The 20,297-nt window shown below is 34.4% G+C and overlaps 1 protein-coding gene across 50 annotated transcripts in view; it reads left to right on the top strand.

The window, feature by feature from the left end:
• LOC128998717 (twitchin) overlaps nucleotides 1–20,297 on the top strand; it is a 236,502-nt gene that overhangs the window by 186,740 nt on the left and 29,465 nt on the right. For 47 of the 50 annotated variants that reach the window (XM_054425023.1, XM_054425021.1, XM_054424991.1 and 44 more), the window contains 16 exons: nucleotides 80–376; nucleotides 1,089–1,283; nucleotides 2,220–2,683; nucleotides 3,663–3,938; nucleotides 4,664–4,811; nucleotides 5,588–5,774; nucleotides 6,509–6,624; nucleotides 7,338–7,625; nucleotides 8,140–8,282; nucleotides 9,105–9,155; nucleotides 11,329–11,612; nucleotides 12,392–12,575; nucleotides 13,779–14,153; nucleotides 15,110–15,317; nucleotides 15,982–16,260; nucleotides 19,799–20,101. In XM_054425023.1, the coding sequence (XP_054280998.1) occupies nucleotides 80–376; nucleotides 1,089–1,283; nucleotides 2,220–2,683; nucleotides 3,663–3,938; nucleotides 4,664–4,811; nucleotides 5,588–5,774; nucleotides 6,509–6,624; nucleotides 7,338–7,625; nucleotides 8,140–8,282; nucleotides 9,105–9,155; nucleotides 11,329–11,612; nucleotides 12,392–12,575; nucleotides 13,779–14,153; nucleotides 15,110–15,317; nucleotides 15,982–16,260; nucleotides 19,799–20,101 (3,798 nt within the window). The remainder of the gene's footprint in view (nucleotides 1–79; nucleotides 377–1,088; nucleotides 1,284–2,219; nucleotides 2,684–3,662; nucleotides 3,939–4,663; nucleotides 4,812–5,587; nucleotides 5,775–6,508; nucleotides 6,625–7,337; nucleotides 7,626–8,139; nucleotides 8,283–9,104; nucleotides 9,156–11,328; nucleotides 11,613–12,391; nucleotides 12,576–13,778; nucleotides 14,154–15,109; nucleotides 15,318–15,981; nucleotides 16,261–19,798; nucleotides 20,102–20,297) is intronic. The other 3 variants (XM_054424994.1, XM_054424998.1, XM_054424987.1) reach the window with 1 other exon arrangement.

Raw genomic sequence — 20,297 nt, 5'->3', positions numbered from 1 at the left:
CTACTATAGCTATCAAACCTTTACTATAGTTATAGAACACTTCTGTTTATTTTGTTTACAATTCAAACTTTTACCACAGGATACATTGTGGAAATGTCCGACTACGGATCTGATTTGTGGAAGCCAGTTCCTGGTTTCTGTCCCAAGACCAACTTCACAGTGAAGGGGTTGACGGAGGGTAAGAAGTACATCTTCCGAGTCCGCGCAGAGAACATTTACGGAGTGTCGGAACCTTTGGATGGTAAACCAGTCATCGCAAAGAGTCCGTTTGATCCGCCAGACGCTCCCGGCCAACCGGATATCTTGGGCTACACTCCAAACAGCTGTACACTGTCTTGGGACCCTCCTGCATCCACGGGTGGAAAACCTATCACAGGTAAATAAATCTTTACACATATTTTGATTTAAATCATCACAATACATAAATTCTTTCCCATGTCATAGCTTTATTTTTAGAAAATTACTTAACTATTCCTCACAGCGTTGCAATTACAAATCATGTTATTTCTTTCCTAATTACTTTTTAGTTTGTTTACTGAAGTAAGATAGTTAAATAAACAATAACTGGTCAAAAATAAATTGAAATAACAGATTCATGTTATTCATTGTGTTTTTTTAGAAATGTATTCATTTCCTGTTGATATTTCACCACATACTTTATGAATATATACTTTCCAAGTACAGCTTATTTTGTTACTAATATATTTTTTTTTGCTGAAACCTGTATCCATTATCCAATAAAAATTTAATATCCTTACACACTCAACTCATTAGGAATTTGTGATGAAACTCCACAAAATTTTCACACAATAGTTATTAAATTTTGTCTTCTCATATAGTTTATGTAACTTTTTTTCTGTTCTAAACTCAACAGAAATCAAACAAAAGTTTTATATAATTTATTTTTCTCTAATAACACTGCTAACTAGAGTCTCACAGATCAAAATTATGCTCGTTTTAGAGAGAAATCATTCTTGTATGGTGGTATTTTATAATAAAATGGTGAAAAAATAATCACCACCTTCCATACTATAAGAATATGCTTTTATTTCCATAAAATCGCACGTCTAACTGGATTTATGTTCCAGGGTACTACGTGGAGAAGCGTGAACGTGGCGGGGAATGGATGAAGGTGAACAACTACCCCACACCCAACACTACGTTCACAGCACAGGACTTACGAGAGGGTTCACGTTACGAGTTCCGAGTGATCGCAGTCAACGAGGCAGGTCCTGGCAAACCCAGCAAGCCCACCGAACCCATTACTGCCAAGGAGCAGAAGAGTAAGTGTTTTGAACACAAAATCCACCAGTTGAAAAAACAGCTGCTTGAACAAGATTCATTTAACATTCAATAAGCGCAAATAATTTTTTTATAAGAACATATGTCTTGTTTATTATTTTTTTTTTTACTTTGTAACACAGGTAACATAACTAATAATAGTGGTTTAATCACCTGATTCTGGCAATCCAATTGTTGTCTTCCACAACTAGTTTCGACCTGCTATTTTACACATACATATATACGTACACAAACACGTAGCGTGCATACACATATGTCCGATAAACAAGCGGACCGGTGTTGGTAATGCGGAAGTTGAGTCTAGACTACAGACCCATACATAACTTTGCAAAGCAGTACGTCCAAATTTTGTTTGATCATTACCTCAAGCTCTACTTTCTTCTTGTGTTCTCCCAAACACACCAATTAAATTAATAAATTAAATATTGCATAGCTATGACAACCTGTTAACTGTTCAAGTCCCAGGTCTATGAAATTGTAGTTGTTAATATCAAGTTATTACCTTATTACTTCCTACTAGAGTGACATTAAAAGCAATAGATAACTGACATGGACTGTATCCTTCTTTACCTGTTTATGATTGAAAATTAGGCTAGAAGAAGATGGAGTTTCATGGTGAAACAAGCAGTACAAAATACATTGAAAATTACAAGGTATTAACTTGATTTACAGTTTATACTGATCCAAAGAGTATTTTCGGGGAGCGAGCTGGTCGAGTGTTAGAGCCCATGACTTCAGTCTCCGAGGTCCTGGTTTCAAATCCCGCCAGACCACCAATGTATTTTATACAAGTGATAATGCCGCAACCCCTATGTTTAGCTTGAAGTTATGTGGAAAATGATCACTGGCTAGAGCCTAGCATACGAGCACAAAAACCCTTCCTCAACCAATTTATTAAAACTTTGTGAATATTTCAGGAAAGCCTGATGCACCAGATCCACCAAAGGCGGACCGCGTTACCCGTGACAGTGTTACTCTCTCGTGGCGTCCACCAAGGCACGACGGAGGGGCCAAGATCAAGGGATACATCATACAGAAGAAGAAGAAAGGAGACGCTGACTGGTCCGATGCCAACACTTCTCCAGTTCCCAATACTCTGTACACAGTAACTGGACTGAAGGAGGGAGACGAATACCAGTTCCGAGTTATCGCTGTGAATGACATCGGCAACAGTGATCCCAGCAGGCCAAGTGCCTCCATCTTGGTGGAAGAGCAGCCCAACAAGCCTTGCATGGACCTTGGTGGAGTACGAGACATCACGGTCAGAGCAGGAGAAGACTTCAGCATCCATGTTCCATTCATGGGCTTCCCTCTTCCTACAGCATCTTGGTTCAAGGACGACACCATCTTGGACGATTCCGACTCCAGGATACATAGACAGGTGGGTCGATGAAATTGAGTTATTTTATCTCAACAAACTTCTCGATGTAGCTATTATTTTTGTTGTGGTAACTAAGATTTAGGACTAGTTTGTATAAAGGAACTTAGTCATCGATAGAATGACTTTCACTGATAAAATCACATGTAGGTTTCAACGTGATCCTATCACTGAATGTTTCAAAAGCAAAGTTTTTTAGTTTGAATCTCAAAGGTATTTTTATTTATTTAAAAATAATATGTAACCTTTTTATAAGAAACAGTTTATACGCTTAAACTTTGGTTTGTCTAACATTTTTAAAGATACTTTTAAAATTTGAAATAATTTCTATTTCTCAATACTTGACCGGTTGAAAGTAACAGCTGTTGTAAGTAACACCAAATAAGCAAAGAATGACAAAGACCTTAGGAATAAATGTGGGCCTAGCCTGTTCAGAGAGGGGGTTTTTTTTTTTGGAGTTTTTTTACCATGGAAATAACTACTTTGCCTTCTTAAAAACATGTTTAAAGAAGTATTACTGGACCATTTAAAAACAAAACAATAAACATGCAGAAGTTTGCTTAAGTTTTTAGTTCGAGTTTGCTTAAAAACATACAATTTTGAGTGTTAAATTTGTTTTCTACGTCTTAGGTCATCTGTGTAAAATAAAACTGCCCCAATTACAACACTATCATTCCTAAAGAGGGTTAATTGATGGCTTTAGCTGACTTTGTTGATGATTTTTTTTTTTTTGTCTTTGTACTTTGCAAAATTAATATTCCTGTTTATAATAGTTAATGAATGAGTTAACAAATGCTCAATCAGCTAGTTTATGTTTGGGCTGAGGGCTGTTGGTAGTAAATGTAACAATTTCTTTTAAAACTGTTATTTAAAAACGTAATTTTAACCATCAAAAAATAAAAATGGTAAATGGAAAACCTTGCTTTGTCAACAATTATATAATGTTACTCCCCAAAAATTGATCATTCAACTTCTTTCTCAGTTGACTGACAGCTCCGCCACATTCATCATGAAGAACTCCAAGCGGTCCGACTCCGGCCAATACCGACTTCAGTTGAGGAACACGTCAGGATACGATACAGCAACTATCAACGTGCGAGTGCTCGACCGACCGTCCCCACCGACGAATCTGCGTGCAGACGAGTTTGCGGGAGAAGCCCTCACGTTGTACTGGAACCCACCTAAGGACGATGGAGGTGCTCCAATCTCCAACTACATTGTGGAGAGGAAGGAGCACAATGCCCCAGCTTGGTCTAAGGTTCGTTTCCTCCTAGAGTGAGAACATAGGGTAAAACTGAGTTCTGGGACTTTTGTTGTGGTGTACCAATAGGACTAGGAGTAAGCTGGTCTATTTGTAGTGCGGGCTTCAGTGCCTGAAGTTCCGGGTTTTAAACCTGCCAATCACCAATGAAGGAGGGGGAATGGGGCCAAGTCACTTTAACCAAACTTTTCAGGATAGACAATTTGAGGTTACCCCTTGTTTTTCGTTGGCCAGTATTTTCAAATTGTTTTTAAAACTTGACCAGTTTTACTCTCAAACTATTGTACCATATGATAATACTCGTCAAGAGCTAACAAACAATGGACATTTTTTACTCTTTGAAATTCTTCCTTTTAAATATAGTTTTCCACGTCTTTCTCTTTTTATGGCTTCTATCATAAGTTTATTTTTACAAATTAACATTTTCACAGTCTAAATTCATGATTGTTAAAAAAACTACTGTTCTCCTACTTATTGAAAGAAATGCGCTATCCAATTATGAAAAGATAGATTAACTAATGAATCCATACATCTATTTGTTGAGGTAAAAAAAGACCAATGATACAAAATCAAAGATACAATTTTAATAGGCTAGTCAAGTGTTACAAGAAGCTTAAATTAGTAACCTCTAATAAAGGATTTTTGTTATTAAATCTTTCTATTACTGTACATGGTCAAATTTTGTGACTAGAATCCATTTCAAAGCCAAGTATATGTCACAGGTGAGCAGTTACAATACCACATCATTCTGTCGTATCCGTAACTTGATCATCGGCCGCAGCTATGAGTTCCGAGTGATGGCGGAGAACCAGTACGGAGTATCCGACCCAGCGACCACTTCTGACCCGATCAGGGCCAGACATCCATTTGGTGAGTGCATGGTTTCAATGTTTTTCTCACCAAACTTTTTTTTAATTTTTTCCTTAATAGAAAGTTATCTTTACACTTATGATTCTTCCTTGTAAAAAAATGTGTGTTTTTGTCTGAATGAACCCTAAACCAGATTATAAATTTTAAGGACCCAAAGTGGCTATTTTTAACATAAACCTAAATTTAAATTAAATTTAGAAATGATCGAGGGTCAAAAACATTCCTGGCCTCTGGCCTTTGTGATGAACAACATTTCTTGTCATACTGCACCATTATTTAAGCTAAGTAAATCAGGAAAAATAATTTTTACACTCTTTCCTTTATAAATTAGCTTCCAAAATTATGTCAGTCTTGTTTTGCTTGTATTCAAACAACTGTTATTGTTATTTAGAAGCCACTCTAACACACCAATAAAATATAATTTGTCAAATTTGTCTAGATGTCGATGTTATTGTAGAGAAAAATATCATGTAACAAGATAATAAACACGAAAAACATTCTAATAACAAGATAATGTTCTTTTTCATTCATCAGGACTGTCTTCTTCACAATCAGCAGACAAATTGTAGATAAATAAATATATAAGTTAGATATAGCAGACATCCTCGACTTCAGCTATTCCTTTACTTAAGGGATTAACAAAAACTACTTTTCCCTCACAATGCACGTTATTACACAGTACAGTTATCACTGCAGTATAACATCAAATTTATTTCACATTTTTGTTGCAAAAGAAGTGTTTTTTCACCAATGTAATCTGACCCCTCTGTCTGCAGATCCGCCAGGTCCGCCTGGGGCGCCCCGAGGTGTTGAGTCTACTGAAGACTCCATCACCATCAACTGGACCAAGCCCCGCCACGACGGAGGATCTCCCATCACTGGCTATGTCATAGAGAAGAGGCTCATCAGTGAGGAGAAGTGGACAAAGGCTGTTCACGCACACATCCCTGATCTTACCTGCAAGTGAGTGTCAATTATGTTGGTCATAATCCGTCATTACATGGTGATGAGTGGGTTTGAAATAAGTTTTAAAACTGAAAATGTATGTCATAGGGGTGATTTAAAATAGGAAACAATTCTTTGTCAATGAAATGATTACTTTGGGTGGCTGGAGACTTATCTGAAAATGAAACTTTTTATGTTAAACATTTCACTGTTTTATACCAGAATGTGAGGGTGATATTTTAAGAGATTCGACTAAGTTAAAGTTCAATTCTTCTCCACAGCTCTTGTACATTACTAAACGAGAATGTGGAAGCTCTTTCACTTGAGATGGGTTCAGCCATGACAAAATTTAGAAATTAGTGATTTTGTTCAATTACTCGAAGGAATATTTTTTCCGAGGATAGAGTTGAACAAGCTTTTAGAATATTAGTCATAGGGGCTAGTAGACACGCAGTAATAAGCCATGTAACGTATAACTAATATTTCTCCTTATTACTTATTACTTTTTCATAGAGTAGTTAAAGATAAAACTTTGAATTGAAGATATTAGGATGAAATATCAGTGTTATGTGTTGTGACCTTTGGGCCTCCAACTTTCTCAAAGATAACCTAACTCTATTCCTTTAAAACACCATACCCTGCCAAATATCTTCCCATTAAAAGTTAACCTTAAATTATTCTAAGTTACTATGAAAAATGTTTTCAGTATTTTTCCAAATTTTTCCTACTCTGAGCCTTGATATGTATTGCAGGGTGATCAACCTGATAGAGAACCAGCAATATGAGATGAGAGTGGCAGCTGTCAACGCAGCCGGTCAAGGGCCTTTCAGCTCCTCCAGTGAGCCAATCTGGTGCAGAGCTCCCCCTTGTGAGTAATTCAATACTTATTATTGAGTACAGAAGAACCCCTCATATCCAAACTTGGAATATCCGACCTAGTGTTCAGCTGTATACTTGCTTCCTGTCTGCAGCGCGATCGGTTAACTGATGGTGCCGTAACCGCGGCAGACAATCATCACTGTCGCTGATAACGGGTGTTGTCGCTGTCGCGGGTGACGATTACTCGATTACTGAAGTCGCCGAGACTGCAAGCTATGCTCACGGTCCACGGATGTTCCCGGTCGCAGAAGACTTTACCGAAGTCGCGGAGACTACAGGTTATGCTCCTCCATATATCTAACCTTTTGGCTGTTCCGACCATGGCCCGGTCCCATCATGGTTGGATTTGAGGGGTTCTACTGTACTTCAACACTTATAAGGGACTTTATAAGGGGCCAAACTGGTGCAGAAGTCCCCCTTGTGAGTAGTTCAATAATTATTAGGCTTATTTTTTAATGAACTAAATGCAAACACATTAATTAAGCACATTAACAGCACATTAATTAATTAATTAAACACATTTCTTTGAAAATTTTGTCAATCAACCTCATATTGTATGTAGTTTTACAATGTTTCAGAAATGCTCGCATACTTTTTAGAATGAGTAATATTCTACTTTATTCATTTCTCTACAATTATACCTATTTTAAATTTAATTCTAATTTGATGTTTGGGCACCTCTGATGAAGCACATGTTTTCAGGTGCTCCGAAGATCACAAGTGATCTAAGCATCAGGGATATGACTGTGATCGCTGGAGAAGAGTTTACCATCACGGTTCCATTCATCGGTAATCCAACTCCCAAGCCAACTTGGACCGTCAATGGACAAGAAGTGATTGCAGATGGCCGCATCGAGTTTAAGACATCTGCTAACTCGACGGTGTTCCACAATAAATGTGCCAAACGTGCAAAGGACTCAGGAACGTACACAATTCACCTTGTCAACAACATGGGATCTGACTCTGCCTCTTGCAGAGTACTGGTTGTTGGTGAGTCGTTGCATCTCATTCAGTATAATCTTTGACTACTAGCAATTTTTGGTATCTGACAATTTTAAGGGAATAATTAGTGGAATTCCAGCCAGGTAGATGGAAATTCGCTTAGTCTGCAGGTTTTTCTGTGGCGGGGTATTTATTTTTTATGGTAATTTTCCCATAAAATAATTTAAAACTCATATTTTCACAAAAATGGCACAAACAATTTCGATTAAAATTTAGTATGTTTAGTATGTTACCTCAAATGATGTAAAAATTATTTTTCAAAAGTTATTGCATTTACCTATAAAAAGTCTTACTCCCACCGCTTACCCATTATAAGGCTTTTATAAAGCTTATGGAAGAAAATATGTGTCAGATTGCTGATACTGTTAATTTATTATGGTTTCGGTTAACGTGGGTTTAATTTAAAGGGGTGAAGTTAAAAGGGGTTTAATGTAGCTGTTTTCTGGAAGTACACAAATAAACCACATTCTGCAGAATTACAAGGGTGAAATGTTTTGTTCAGACAAGCCGCTGCCTCCTCAAGGCCCGCTGGATGTCTCGGATATCACTCCCGAGACCTGCAGTCTCTCATGGAAGCCTCCATTGGACGACGGAGGATCTCCGATTACCAACTACGTAGTGGAGAAGCTAGAGACTACCACTGGAGTAAGTATCTTGGTAGTCGTACTACCGTTCTACCAGGAAATAGATTAAACAGATAAATAATATGACACAAACTAGATAGATAATATCGCACAAACTGCTTTCAGTATCCTTTCTTTGTGAAATCTTTAAAAAGTGTTTGATAGTATGTACTACAATTGAAACGTCAAGAATAATAGTATCCAAGTCAAATATTTAGAACAACAAATAAATTTTATAAAATCAATAATTATTAATTGACAGAATTTTAAATTAAAAAATTTAACATTACCCTACTTAGTTCAAGACTAAAATATTGAGAATGTATAGCTTTATAAATTAAAGAATTAAAATAATAAACAAATTTGAAACCGTATTAGTTAGTCAACAGATTTAAATTGTTGTAAATGAATAATTTAAATACTTAATGTAAACTGAGATATCAAGCATTTATTGTAATTCAAACAAAATTAAAGATCCATAATAAAAACAATAAATTTGGTTTTAATGAAAATGAATCATTAAGTTTTAAATTGTAAAAAAATTAAATTTAGGGCTGAAAACTAAGGCATTTTTATTACACTAATGATTTATTATCAACAAATTTAAAATAATTCAAAATATAATATTTACATTTTTTGTTTAGTTTGCCAAATAATTATATAGAGATAGTACAAGGTTATTTGAAAAACACATTTTTATCAAATACAATAATTAATTGTGTTAAATTACCTGAGCTAGGGTAGATCCTATCCCAAAACCTGTTTTCCAATTTTCACCTTTTATATACTTTTTACAAAGGTGTATGTTTTTGTTACTCTATGTTGGATAACCTGTATGTTTCAGTATGAGAGCCATCCAACTAAATTCAAGAGTATATTTCTTAGAGATGTAGAGGTGGGCATAAAACTTAATTAATGGTTTGGCAATGCAAGCTGCTGCGTCCTAGATAGAAAATGGAAACTTAGAACAGAGAATCTGTACATACAAGCACTATGGATACTTATGTAAAGATTGCATCAGGATTAAATGTGTATGTTTTGTAAAGCGATTTAAAGAAAACAATGAATGTAGGGTTTTTTTTATTTATATTACCTAAAGCAGTAAAATTTAGAATGAACACGTCTTAGTTTCTCTTTACTGACAATGTGTTTTGTGGTCCAAGTAAAAGTAGGGCCAAACATTTTTGGTGGTAAAGTGTTGGAGATATTCCATTCTTTAATCTCATTGTACAGGGTGGCCCAAAAAATAAAGTACTCATTCATGGCAATTTAATTAATTATTATTTATTAGCTGTACAAAGTTACTCTTATCTTAAAAGTAAGTGCTCTACATGTTTTCCACCATTGTTCATTACATATTCCATTCGTAATTATTTCTTACCAGTATTATCGATGGTTTGTTTCGGGAAGGCTTTTTAAATATTCTTTCATAGTCCTAGCTCTTTCTCCTACAGTATATTGAGACATATTACATCCTGTCTTGTAAAAAAATTTAGAGAAATAACAAAACTACTGATCAATCTTATTAACAAGACAAATAAGGAAAATAACAACAATATTCATTGTTTTCTATTAAACAGCTGATCTATGGAACAGCTGATTAATGGAACACCTGATTTATAAGCAGCAGTTTAGATTAGTATCTTTTTTGGGCCACCCTGTGTGATAGAACACTTTCTAAAACAATGTAGCCACTGAGAGGGCAGGAAATAATCTTGCAAACTATTTTGACCATTAGACTACTAATGCAACACTTACTTAAGTATCCATTAAATAGTTTTGAGTACTCTCTGTACTCTAGTGTTTGGGAGAATATTAGTTTAGTACATTAGACAATATATTTGTACATACAATACAATTTGTACATATTACATTATAAGTAGCATGACCATATGAATGTGATTGTAGAAGATGAGCTTGACTGAATGTGCATTTGGAACGTATGCTGTTTTTTACATCAATATATTAGTGTACAGAACTGGAAGTTTCCCAAAAACTGACACTGTAAATAAAATAAGTTCAATGCAATATAAATATGGAAAAATTAATTTTGAAACAAAAAATATATACCCTGCAGCAAACCTGCAGACTAAGCAAATTTCCATTAGTCTGAGTTGATTTGAATTAAAATATTTTCTTACAAATATCAAATTTATTCTCTTGTTATATAATATTGGATTTAAGAAGATTTGCTGCTACAAGAAAAATAAACAAAAATAAAACAATTAAAATATTTCCTTAAAAATATCAAATTTATTCTCTTGTTAAAAATTATTGGATTTATGAAGTACTTAGATTTGCTGCTGCAATAAAAATAACAAAATTGTTTAGTGACATTTTAATAGCTTACTATGAAATAAATAAATTTGCCGAATTTGATAAATGTATAACCTTAAACAAGAAAACTACAACAATTTATTTACTCTCTGTTGAAATAACATTGGAATTTTAAGTGTACAGTTTTTTTTTTATAATTTTCTCTATGACCATTAAGCCTTACAAAAAAACTAAGCTACATTTGAAATATAAATCAAAAAGGTTAGTAAACTTTCTTATTGTCTTTAGTATGGCAGTTAATCACTTTTCAGCATTAATCCTACAGAATTAATTGGGCTGTTTAGAGTTCAGCGTTCTATGCTTCGCCTAGACTCAACTTTCAGTGTTGCACTGGTATTAAGTGAAATTCTTGAGGGAGTCATAGAAGTTAATCTTATCTTTAAATTATCTAAATTATTGCAGAATTTTCAAAATCAAAATTAAACTATAAATTAATAAAACTTTAATAAATCTAAATGAACTATCAAAAACATAATATTTCCCATAAAATATGTTTCATAAGTTTGACCCAAACAAAAAATTATTATTATTTTTATATCCCCAGAAATATGTATGTAATAGTATTTTTCGCCTTAATATGAGCAAATACACATCAATCACATATATGTTTTTCAATATTATTTTTGTCAAAGCTATTTTAAAAGCAAAATATCTACAACATATTTTTTCTGTAATCGCTACATTCAAATTTGCTCTACTGTGTTCTAATCATAACTCAAACCCTGCTTTAGGTTTGGACGAAGTTGAGCAGTTTTGTACGTGGCACAACGTACGATGTGATCGGCCTAGAGCCCAACAAGAAATACAACTTCCGAGTCCGAGCTGAGAACCAGTACGGAGCCTCTGATCCCATTGAGATGGACTCTCCGATGACAGCCAAGTTCCCGTTCACAGTTCCGGATCCTCCCGGACAGCCTCAGATTGTAGATTCGGATCACAGCAACGCTTCACTTATGTGGGAAAGACCAAGGAGCGATGGCGGATCCAGGATCCAAGGATACAAGGTTGAATTTAGGTGAGACTCTTTTGTTAAATTTTTAATACAGTGGAACCTCGATAACAAGTCACCCTAATCACATGTTATTTAAACCTCGATAAAAAGTCAACCTTGATAACTATTCTTATATAATAATCACTATGAGAGTCTTTTGTAGAGTTTTTACTGTACAAAGATTACTTGACTCTTTATTTTTCATTATGTTTGTGGTTATCTTTTAAATGTACCTGATTCATACTTAGTTTATACTGATTTATACTTAGTTCTACCATTGACTATTCACAGAATAGACTTCCCATGTAATGTACAAATTTGGGGCCAAGAAAATAGATGAAGTTCAGGACCATCTCACCAGAGGGTACTAGTGTATTGGGTTAAGTATTAATTAAAATCAATGCAGTATCATTTCAAACAGCTGATTGATTTATCACTTAACACAGAATATTGTCATTAGTTGGTACTATATAAACAGATTGCACCACGTTTTTTGGCTTTGAATTTTACATTAAATAGGAAGTCTATTCTGTTTATAGGTTTTACTCATACAATGGTTTTACTCATATTTAACTTAGAATTTGTTTGAAATGCCATTACACAGTATTACTAAAACTCCTGATACCTATTTTGACATCTACCTCCTTTTCGCCTGAACTGTGATGATAAGTACTACAATTTAAATTTATTTATGTTTAGCCTATTTTTATGTTGATCGAAGAAAATAAGATATTTCTGAATTTTGGTCAACAGACTAACCTCAAAATTTCTAAGTGTCCTTATAAAACATATTTGTTTAACAGAGATGTTGCCGAAGACACTCAGTGGCGTACGGCTAATGACTACCTGGTCAAGGAGCCGAACTTCACCGTCCGCAGCTTGCTGGCTAACCACGCCTACGAGTTCCGAGTACGAGCCATGAACGCTGCTGGCTTCAGCAAACCTTCAACGCCTTCTCAGCACTTCAAGCTCAAGGGCAAAGCTAAGGTAAATGCTACGGTGGAAAATCATTTATAACCTTGAGGGTAAACCAAGGGGTTTATGTGGGTATGGTGAGTCAGTGGCTCAGTTGGTAGCGTCACAGACTTCGGGCCCAAGGCAGAGATGTTGTGGGTTCGGTTCGGATCTTGGTCATTGCCGTGAACATTTTATCAGTACAATTCACCTTCGTACTGTACCGGCTCACTCCTTGCTTTGCTGGATATGTTCCACACACAGATCTGTAGTCTATGTGGACAGGCAAATGCAAGGTTAACCGCTAAACTCTTAAAAAGAAGCTAAGAAGGCAGTTCATAAGTTGTAGAATTAAGACAACATAGATTGAAAATCTTTTTTCTAGAAGAGCTTTAAGTAGGATATATGTAGCTTATTCTTACATATTAACATTGCTCTTATAACTTAACTCTTCTGTGCTTTTGTTTGGTGCATTGGTGGCTCAGTGGGTTTTGTAAAACCAAGACAGCAATGTCTTGTGTTTGTGTCCTTTTGTTGCCACTAATACTTATCAGTACAGTCCATTTTTGTACTTTACCATCTCACGCCTTGCCTTGCTTGATACGTTCCTTGCACAGGCAAATACAAGTCCAATAGAGGATACTAACCACTTAAAAAAATATTAAATACGAGGGTACCTGCGTGCGAATTGCATATTTAATGGTTTTAAAACTCGTTTCCGATGCATCCCAAATAATGCAATACCCTTTTATCTTCAAAGGATTATGCTTGTTTAAGACAGTAGGTGAATCTAACTACTAATTTAATGATGCAGAATAAATTAAATTTGTTTATTGTATATTTTTACCTTAAAGGTTAATATACCTTCATCAATCAGGTTAAATCATCACTAAAAATAGCCTCGGTCACATAAAGTCAATAACAATTCAAATTTGTTTTGACTCTGGTTTACTATGAGACTGTTAAAAATTCAACAGAAGAATCAGCTTACAATTCACATTTGCATTTTGTAAAGAAAGTTTATCAGCATTACTGGATCTTTGAAAGTGAACTCTAGAGATAAATGAAATGCTAGGGGGGCGAATCCCTGAATGAAATCACCCTTTTGTTTACCACTCGTCTTTCCGCTAGATCATAAACTTTAAAATGACACTCAAATCATAAAAATTGGCTCAGTAGGACAGACCGAATGGGTATGAGAAACAAGAACAAGAAAAAAGAACTAAATTCTTATAGGTTCCGGGAGCTCCTGGTACGCCAACCGTGATCAAGGTCGGCAAGAACTACGCAGACCTCAAGTGGGAGCCACCAACATCCGACGGAGGCAGCAAGATCACCGGATACATCGTGGAAAAGAGAGAAAGCGGAACTGCTATGTGGGTTAGGTGTAACGACTACAACATCACAGACTGTACCTTCACTGCACTGAGTCTGACGGAGAACTCGGACTACGAGTTCCGAGTGTTTGCCGTCAACGCGGTCGGCAAGAGTGAACCAAGCTCGTGTACGATGCCAGTCAAGATCTGCGAGCTCGAAGGTGGAGAGAAACCAGAGTTCATTCAGACGTTGTCCAATTCCGTTGTACCTCTCGGACGAATCCTCACCCTGCAGGTTAGTGTTTATATTTAAGTTCACCATGGTAAAAAATATTTTACCAGGAAATTATTCATTTTGAGTCAAAATAAAATAATAAATAAATAAGTTCTAGATTACCTGGAAATACTTTGAAAAAAAGTCTGTGACCCTCAAATGAAAATTATCCAATTAATTAAAAAACTTCAATGAAAGTAAACTGTGTTCCTGGAATTATACTTGTATAGACCTCTTTTAGTGAATGGAAAATTCTACCGTGTGTCAAATGGCAGTAATTTTATTTGATTGCATCGGGATTATTAGATTATTTTACGAGATCTTAATTCATTTTGTGATTATATTTTATGTTGTTAAGCTATGCTATAAGGTATTGTACAATATTGCAATCTGTAATTGGGACATACAACATTTTTTAATATGTGAAAAGGGAGGTAACCCTATAGTTTCATAAGTGGCAATATTTGAAGGGAAAGAATTCCCAGTTTCATTTGATATTTGGTTTTGGTACCTACCACGAATACTAGAAAAGCCCCGGTATGGATCATAAACATAAACAAATGACATTTTGACCCAAAAGTAAACCAAACCCCTATAAGTTACTAATAGTGTTGATTAACATATGGTTTTGTTTACTTTCGGGCCAAAAACGTCATTTGTTTATGTTTATGATCCATACCGGGGCTTTTCTAGTATTCGTGGTACCTACTATATATTCAGTCTCAACAAATGTTATATACTTTCTTCTGTCAAGTCCATTTATCCAAATTATTCATAAAAATTAGTTTTCAATATTATAATTACCTGTGTGTGTGTGTTTTTTTTTTCTACTGCAGAAACACCAAGACAAATTTGAATGACCCTCCTAGCAAGTAGGGTCATTCAAATTTGCGGTCATTCAGGGTCAATTAGAGTCAAGTAGGGTCATTCAAATTATTTGGTGGTTAACTCACTTGAACAATGTGGATTATTTTCAGTGTGAGGCAACTGGAAAGCCAGTGCCAAAGGCAAGGTGGTTGAGGAACGGAAGAGAGTTGACAAACGCTCGGTTCCGCACCGAGACTGCCGGAGGTGTTTTCCGTCTTCACTTCCCTGAAGTACAAGAAACTGACGAAGGAGACTACACTTGTGAAGCCTCCAATGCTGTTGGTTTCGCTACTACCACTTCAAGAGTCAAGATCGGAAGTGAGTCGCATTATCATTATTAATAAGGTTTTATTTGGGGATTAATATATTGATAGGTCTTAAATGTTTAATAAATAAGTTTAGATATTTTTTGCAAAACTGTTGATGAAATAATTAATTTCCTTTCTTTGACTTTTGTTGTCAAGAAGAAAAGTTATTTTTGAAAACGGTATGAATGGAAATTTCTGTTTCCTTTTTTCCATAACTGCATGTCACTATATATATACGTCTTTGTAGTGGTATAAATAAATACAGTGAAGTTTACAGTTACGGGAGACGCAAGTACAAGCCAGTGGTTTCTGCAGTGATAAGATCGTACCAACCAAAAGATAAGATATAGTGTATTATTCATTGTGACCCTTGGTTGGAGTATATTATTGATTTGCCATGTTGATAAAATAGATAAAATGGAATGAAAATTTATAAAACTGATTAAAACTGTACATGCCAGCTGTATTATCACTGCCACTGACTAAATAAACTGGTAAACCTTGATTGGCATAAAGTTAGATTAACTTAACCAAAAGTAAACCGGTAAAGCTTGACTTAAATAATTTTTTTTATTTTCACCAATATTTTTAAGTTTGAATTTCATGAGGCTTCCAGCAATGCTGACATCGTCAGGCACATCACAAAATTGCATTGACTTATTTTAAATTTTCAGACCCTCCGCACATCCACCGATGCCCAGAGGAACTTTATCTGCCTGAGGGTGATAATAACAAAATCAAGATATTCATCTCCGGTGATCAGCCTATGGACGTTATCTTGACTAAGGACGGATCAGAAGTGAAGGAATCTGTCCACATCAAGTACACAGTGTTTGATGAGTATATCATCATTTTCATCAAGGATGTAACCAAAGAGGACGCAGGAAACTATACCATTACCTGCAAGAACGCTTCTGGCAGTGTCTCTGCCACCTTCACAGTGTACATTACTGGTAGGTTTTATCTTGTAGGGAAAATTAGAACACCTTACTGTGTGGTGCACCTTATATTAATAAGAGGGACCTTGTACATTACATATTTTTCACCCATTATAGTGTTCTAATAATATATGGTTTGTCTTCCTAATCATTTTTACTCAGAATTTTGTGTATCCCAAAAGAGCAAAATCTTTCATAGGTATCTTAATTCAATTTAATATATACAATTTAATTTTTTTTTTTTTATTTGCAAATATTTAAAAAATTAATTTTGTAAATTTTTAATATTTAAATATAATTTTTAATATTTAAATACAATTTTAAAAATTTAAATATATTTTTAAATATTTAAATATTGTTTGGATATTTTTAAATATTTAAATATTGTTTGGATATTTTTCAAATATTTAAATATTATTTGGATATTTTCAAATGTTTAAATATTGTTTGGATATTTTTAAATATTTAAATTATGTTTGAATATTTTTAAATATTTCCTAACCACTAGGTTAGGAATCAAATAAAATATTGTTTATTCTTTTTATACAATGTACATTAATAGTGTCAATATAATTTGTTACAGAATTGTAACAAAAATGAAAAAAACTATAAAATACATTATCACTCGTGTTAATTTTTTGTGTTATAAACTTATCATTTAAAAATTCAGCAATACTGTAGGGTGCCAGAATTAACTACAGTTTTAAATTGTTTAAGAAATTACTTATTTAGTTTCATTTTGTCTTTTTTTAGCGAAGTGGGAAGATTTTTCATAAAAAGCAAATATAGGATCGCTTTGTTTTGTAAAGTTTTACTTTCTAGCTACTTTTAGATTTTTTCACCTTGTGTTATAGTTGTGGACTTCTATTTTCTTATCCTTAAAAAATGCTAAATATTTTTTAAAGGGTCATACCGTTAACTCTACAAATTTTAATTTCTTTGATATTCTCCTTTACTGAATTCAACTTGATAATTTACGTTTTACTGAAATACAACGTTGTCCTCAAGTTCACATATAGTATCACTCATAACCCAAATAAAAGGTTGAAGCAAAACTTATAAGACCAACATTACAAATTAAAATTTAAATAATTTACCTTTGTAGTGTAGCCCATGTGGTTGATCGAAGTCTGGATTTAGTTTGTGAGATTAAATTTTCATTGAAGTGGGTGCAGCTCCCAAAAGCGAGCCAAGTTACGGGTTTGGATCTCGTCGGTTCAAATCCAAGCAAGATGGCGTCAATCACCGTCATCAATCATTAGCTGCTCAGTTTGCTTCATCTTCCGAGCTAATCAGGGGCTCCACATGGGATTTTGTTCCGGGTACCTATTTTCAAAGTCACAGTTTCGAGATTTCAGAATGTACCCAAATTCTGCAACGCCCCATAATAGTTGAAGTTGATCCTCGTAACATAGAAATTCAGAAAATCCTCTTAAGTAATTTTTCGTGTTTGATTCCAGATTATATCCCCTACATTTGTTTTTCCCACTTATTTAATTTTCCAAGTTGTATTTAGATATGGTGTTTTAGATTTGGATTTGATTTAGATCTTCCAAGTTTTCCACACTTCCAAGTTTTAGAAAGTTTTCCACTTCTGAAAATTAGTTTTGTTGGAAGTGTAGAGTATTGTCTCCGTTTTGTATTGGTTTTCAATGGTTATAAGTTCACTATTTTGATTTACCTGTTTTCTTCTCTAATACCCTCATTATAAATGTATAAAATTTATTTGCAGTACTGTTAAATGCCTTAGTCATAAAGTAAAGGAAAGCATTACCTCTTTTGCTTTTTTTCAATTGCACTTCTGGTATTTTAGCTCGTAGTATCATACTTTTATTGTAAGTTACTGCATGTTTTTCTTAAGATTTTCCACATTGACAGTTCAGAGATAAAATATTTTTGCTGTTTGGTTTACCTGGTATTTAAAAATTAGAGATGATTTTAGTTAGAATTTTATTTATCAATGATTTCTCCTATAGCGTTGGACTAACTTTATTTATGGTTGATAATTATCTTTGGTAATGCCAATATTGAAATACATCCTCCCTAAAATTGTTTAAATTCCGTCTAAAAACTAAAACCAGAGTTTCTTGTAATGTTCAGATATTCTTTATCTTCAGCGCCCCTAAACATACATAAAAACCCTGCAAATTAGCCAAGACATTGTGGCCTTACCTTGCCAAATATAATCAAAATACCACAAAAAAACATGTTTGCCTACCAGTTCTTTGCAATGGAAAGTTGTGTAATTTTCTGTAACATTAAGTGATAGAAGGTTTAAAAAATAGGGAAGGTTTGAATTTGAATTTTACTATTACAAACAATAGAATGTGATAAAACATAAAAACCATAAATAATTAGGAAAAATAATGTCTTCTAGGAAGAAGGAATGGATACACAACTAACATACCCAAGAAAATAGTTCCAATCAGTAGACAATACAAGGTTCACAACACTAATAATTCAAAATTTTACTCCTCCCAAAAAGCTCCCTCAAATCAAAAGGAAGTACTTAGGCTTTTACTACCTCCTTCTAAATAAGCCCCTTTGTAAGGGTGAAATATCAAATGAATCAAGTTGTGAACTTATTTGTGCTCTCAACTGCTTGAAGCAGATTCTTAGGAAAGTTAATTGTGTATTCCTTCCTTCTCTCTTGTAGTATTCCTAAACCAATAACTTTTTCCAAAAAAAAGCTATACTTAATCAATCAATCAATCAATCAATCAAATCTTTATTCAGAACGTACATAACTGCACATGAATGCGTCATTGTTACATTGTTGTTACATTGTTATACACACATAATGTTAAAAAATTAAAATAAATAGTCTACTCATAGTTTAAAAAATTCCTCTTTACTATAAATAGAATTAATTATTAGAAATGTCTTCAATTTTCTTTTAAACATATTCATACTCAGCTCTCTCCTAATGCTATCTGGGAGGTGGTTGATAAATTTGATGCCAATATAATCTGGTCTTTGTTTAAATTTTTTTTTTATACTTTTTAACTGTAAAATTTTGTTTGTTCCTTGTGTCATGCTCATGAATGTCCTGTTGTCGCTGTAACTTTGATTCATTTTTTTCACATAAAGTATTGTTTTGTAAATGTATAAACTATAAACTGTTAGAAACCCTAAATCTTTAAAATAGTTTTTACAAGAGGCCTCTCTTTCTAAATTTAGCATGCATCTAATAGCATCCTTCTGTAAGCATAATATTCTTTTTAAGTTATAGTCGCTTGTACCCCCATAAATTTCTAATCCATATGATAAATGTGAATGGAATCTTTATTAAAGTTTGACCTTGCGTATAAATTTAGTTGTGTAGTAATTGCAAGCAAGATGATCAAAATGTGATTCAGTCACACATCAACCTTGGAAGGGCTACTAATTTTTTTTCATTTATCCATAGTAGAGTGTGTAAGAGTTATTTCATTTCCTAACCTATCAACCATTCATTTCTCCAGATTCTGATTAGTATTTTTTTTAACATTCAACATTAACTCGCACTTGTTGGTATTTTGTAACATGGTTGTGAGTTGTGCCTTTTCCCTAGGTATTCCTGGACCCCCAGTTGGTCCTCTGGACGCATCTCACATCACCAAACACACTTGCACCTTGGAATGGAGTCCGCCAAAGTACGACGGAGGTTTGAGAATCACACACTACGTCGTCGAGCGAAGAGACGTCAACAGCCCACACTGGATATGCATATCTACATCATGCAGAGATACTCAGTTCACTGTGCAAGGCCTGACTGAAGGAAACGAGTATCTGTTCCGAGTCATGGCTGTCAATGACAACGGAATGGGACCTCCTCTAGAAGGCGCTAATCCCATCAAGGCTAAGTCTCCTTACGGTGAGTTTTGGATGTGCAGTTTCTTTTTAACTCAAGTGAAAAAAGTAAAGGTTTTTTTCAATCCTCCTGAGTTAGGTAGTTGTTTAATCTGTTTGCTTTATATTTTTCCTGATTTGTCTTTGGAACCCTAATTTAAGTTTGATAAAAGGTCAGTTTCTGCTAGATATAAAAGTAGGATGGTAAAAATTAAAAAATG

Source organism: Macrosteles quadrilineatus, unplaced genomic scaffold (genome assembly GCF_028750875.1).
Source record: "Macrosteles quadrilineatus isolate MER2022 unplaced genomic scaffold, UCM_ALF_1.0 Scaffold_7__1_contigs__length_78375512, whole genome shotgun sequence".
In the NCBI taxonomy this organism is placed as follows: Eukaryota; Metazoa; Arthropoda; class Insecta; order Hemiptera; family Cicadellidae; genus Macrosteles; species Macrosteles quadrilineatus.
The sequence above is the reverse complement of the archived record's forward strand: the minus strand, read 5'-3'. Positions and strand labels throughout refer to the sequence as shown.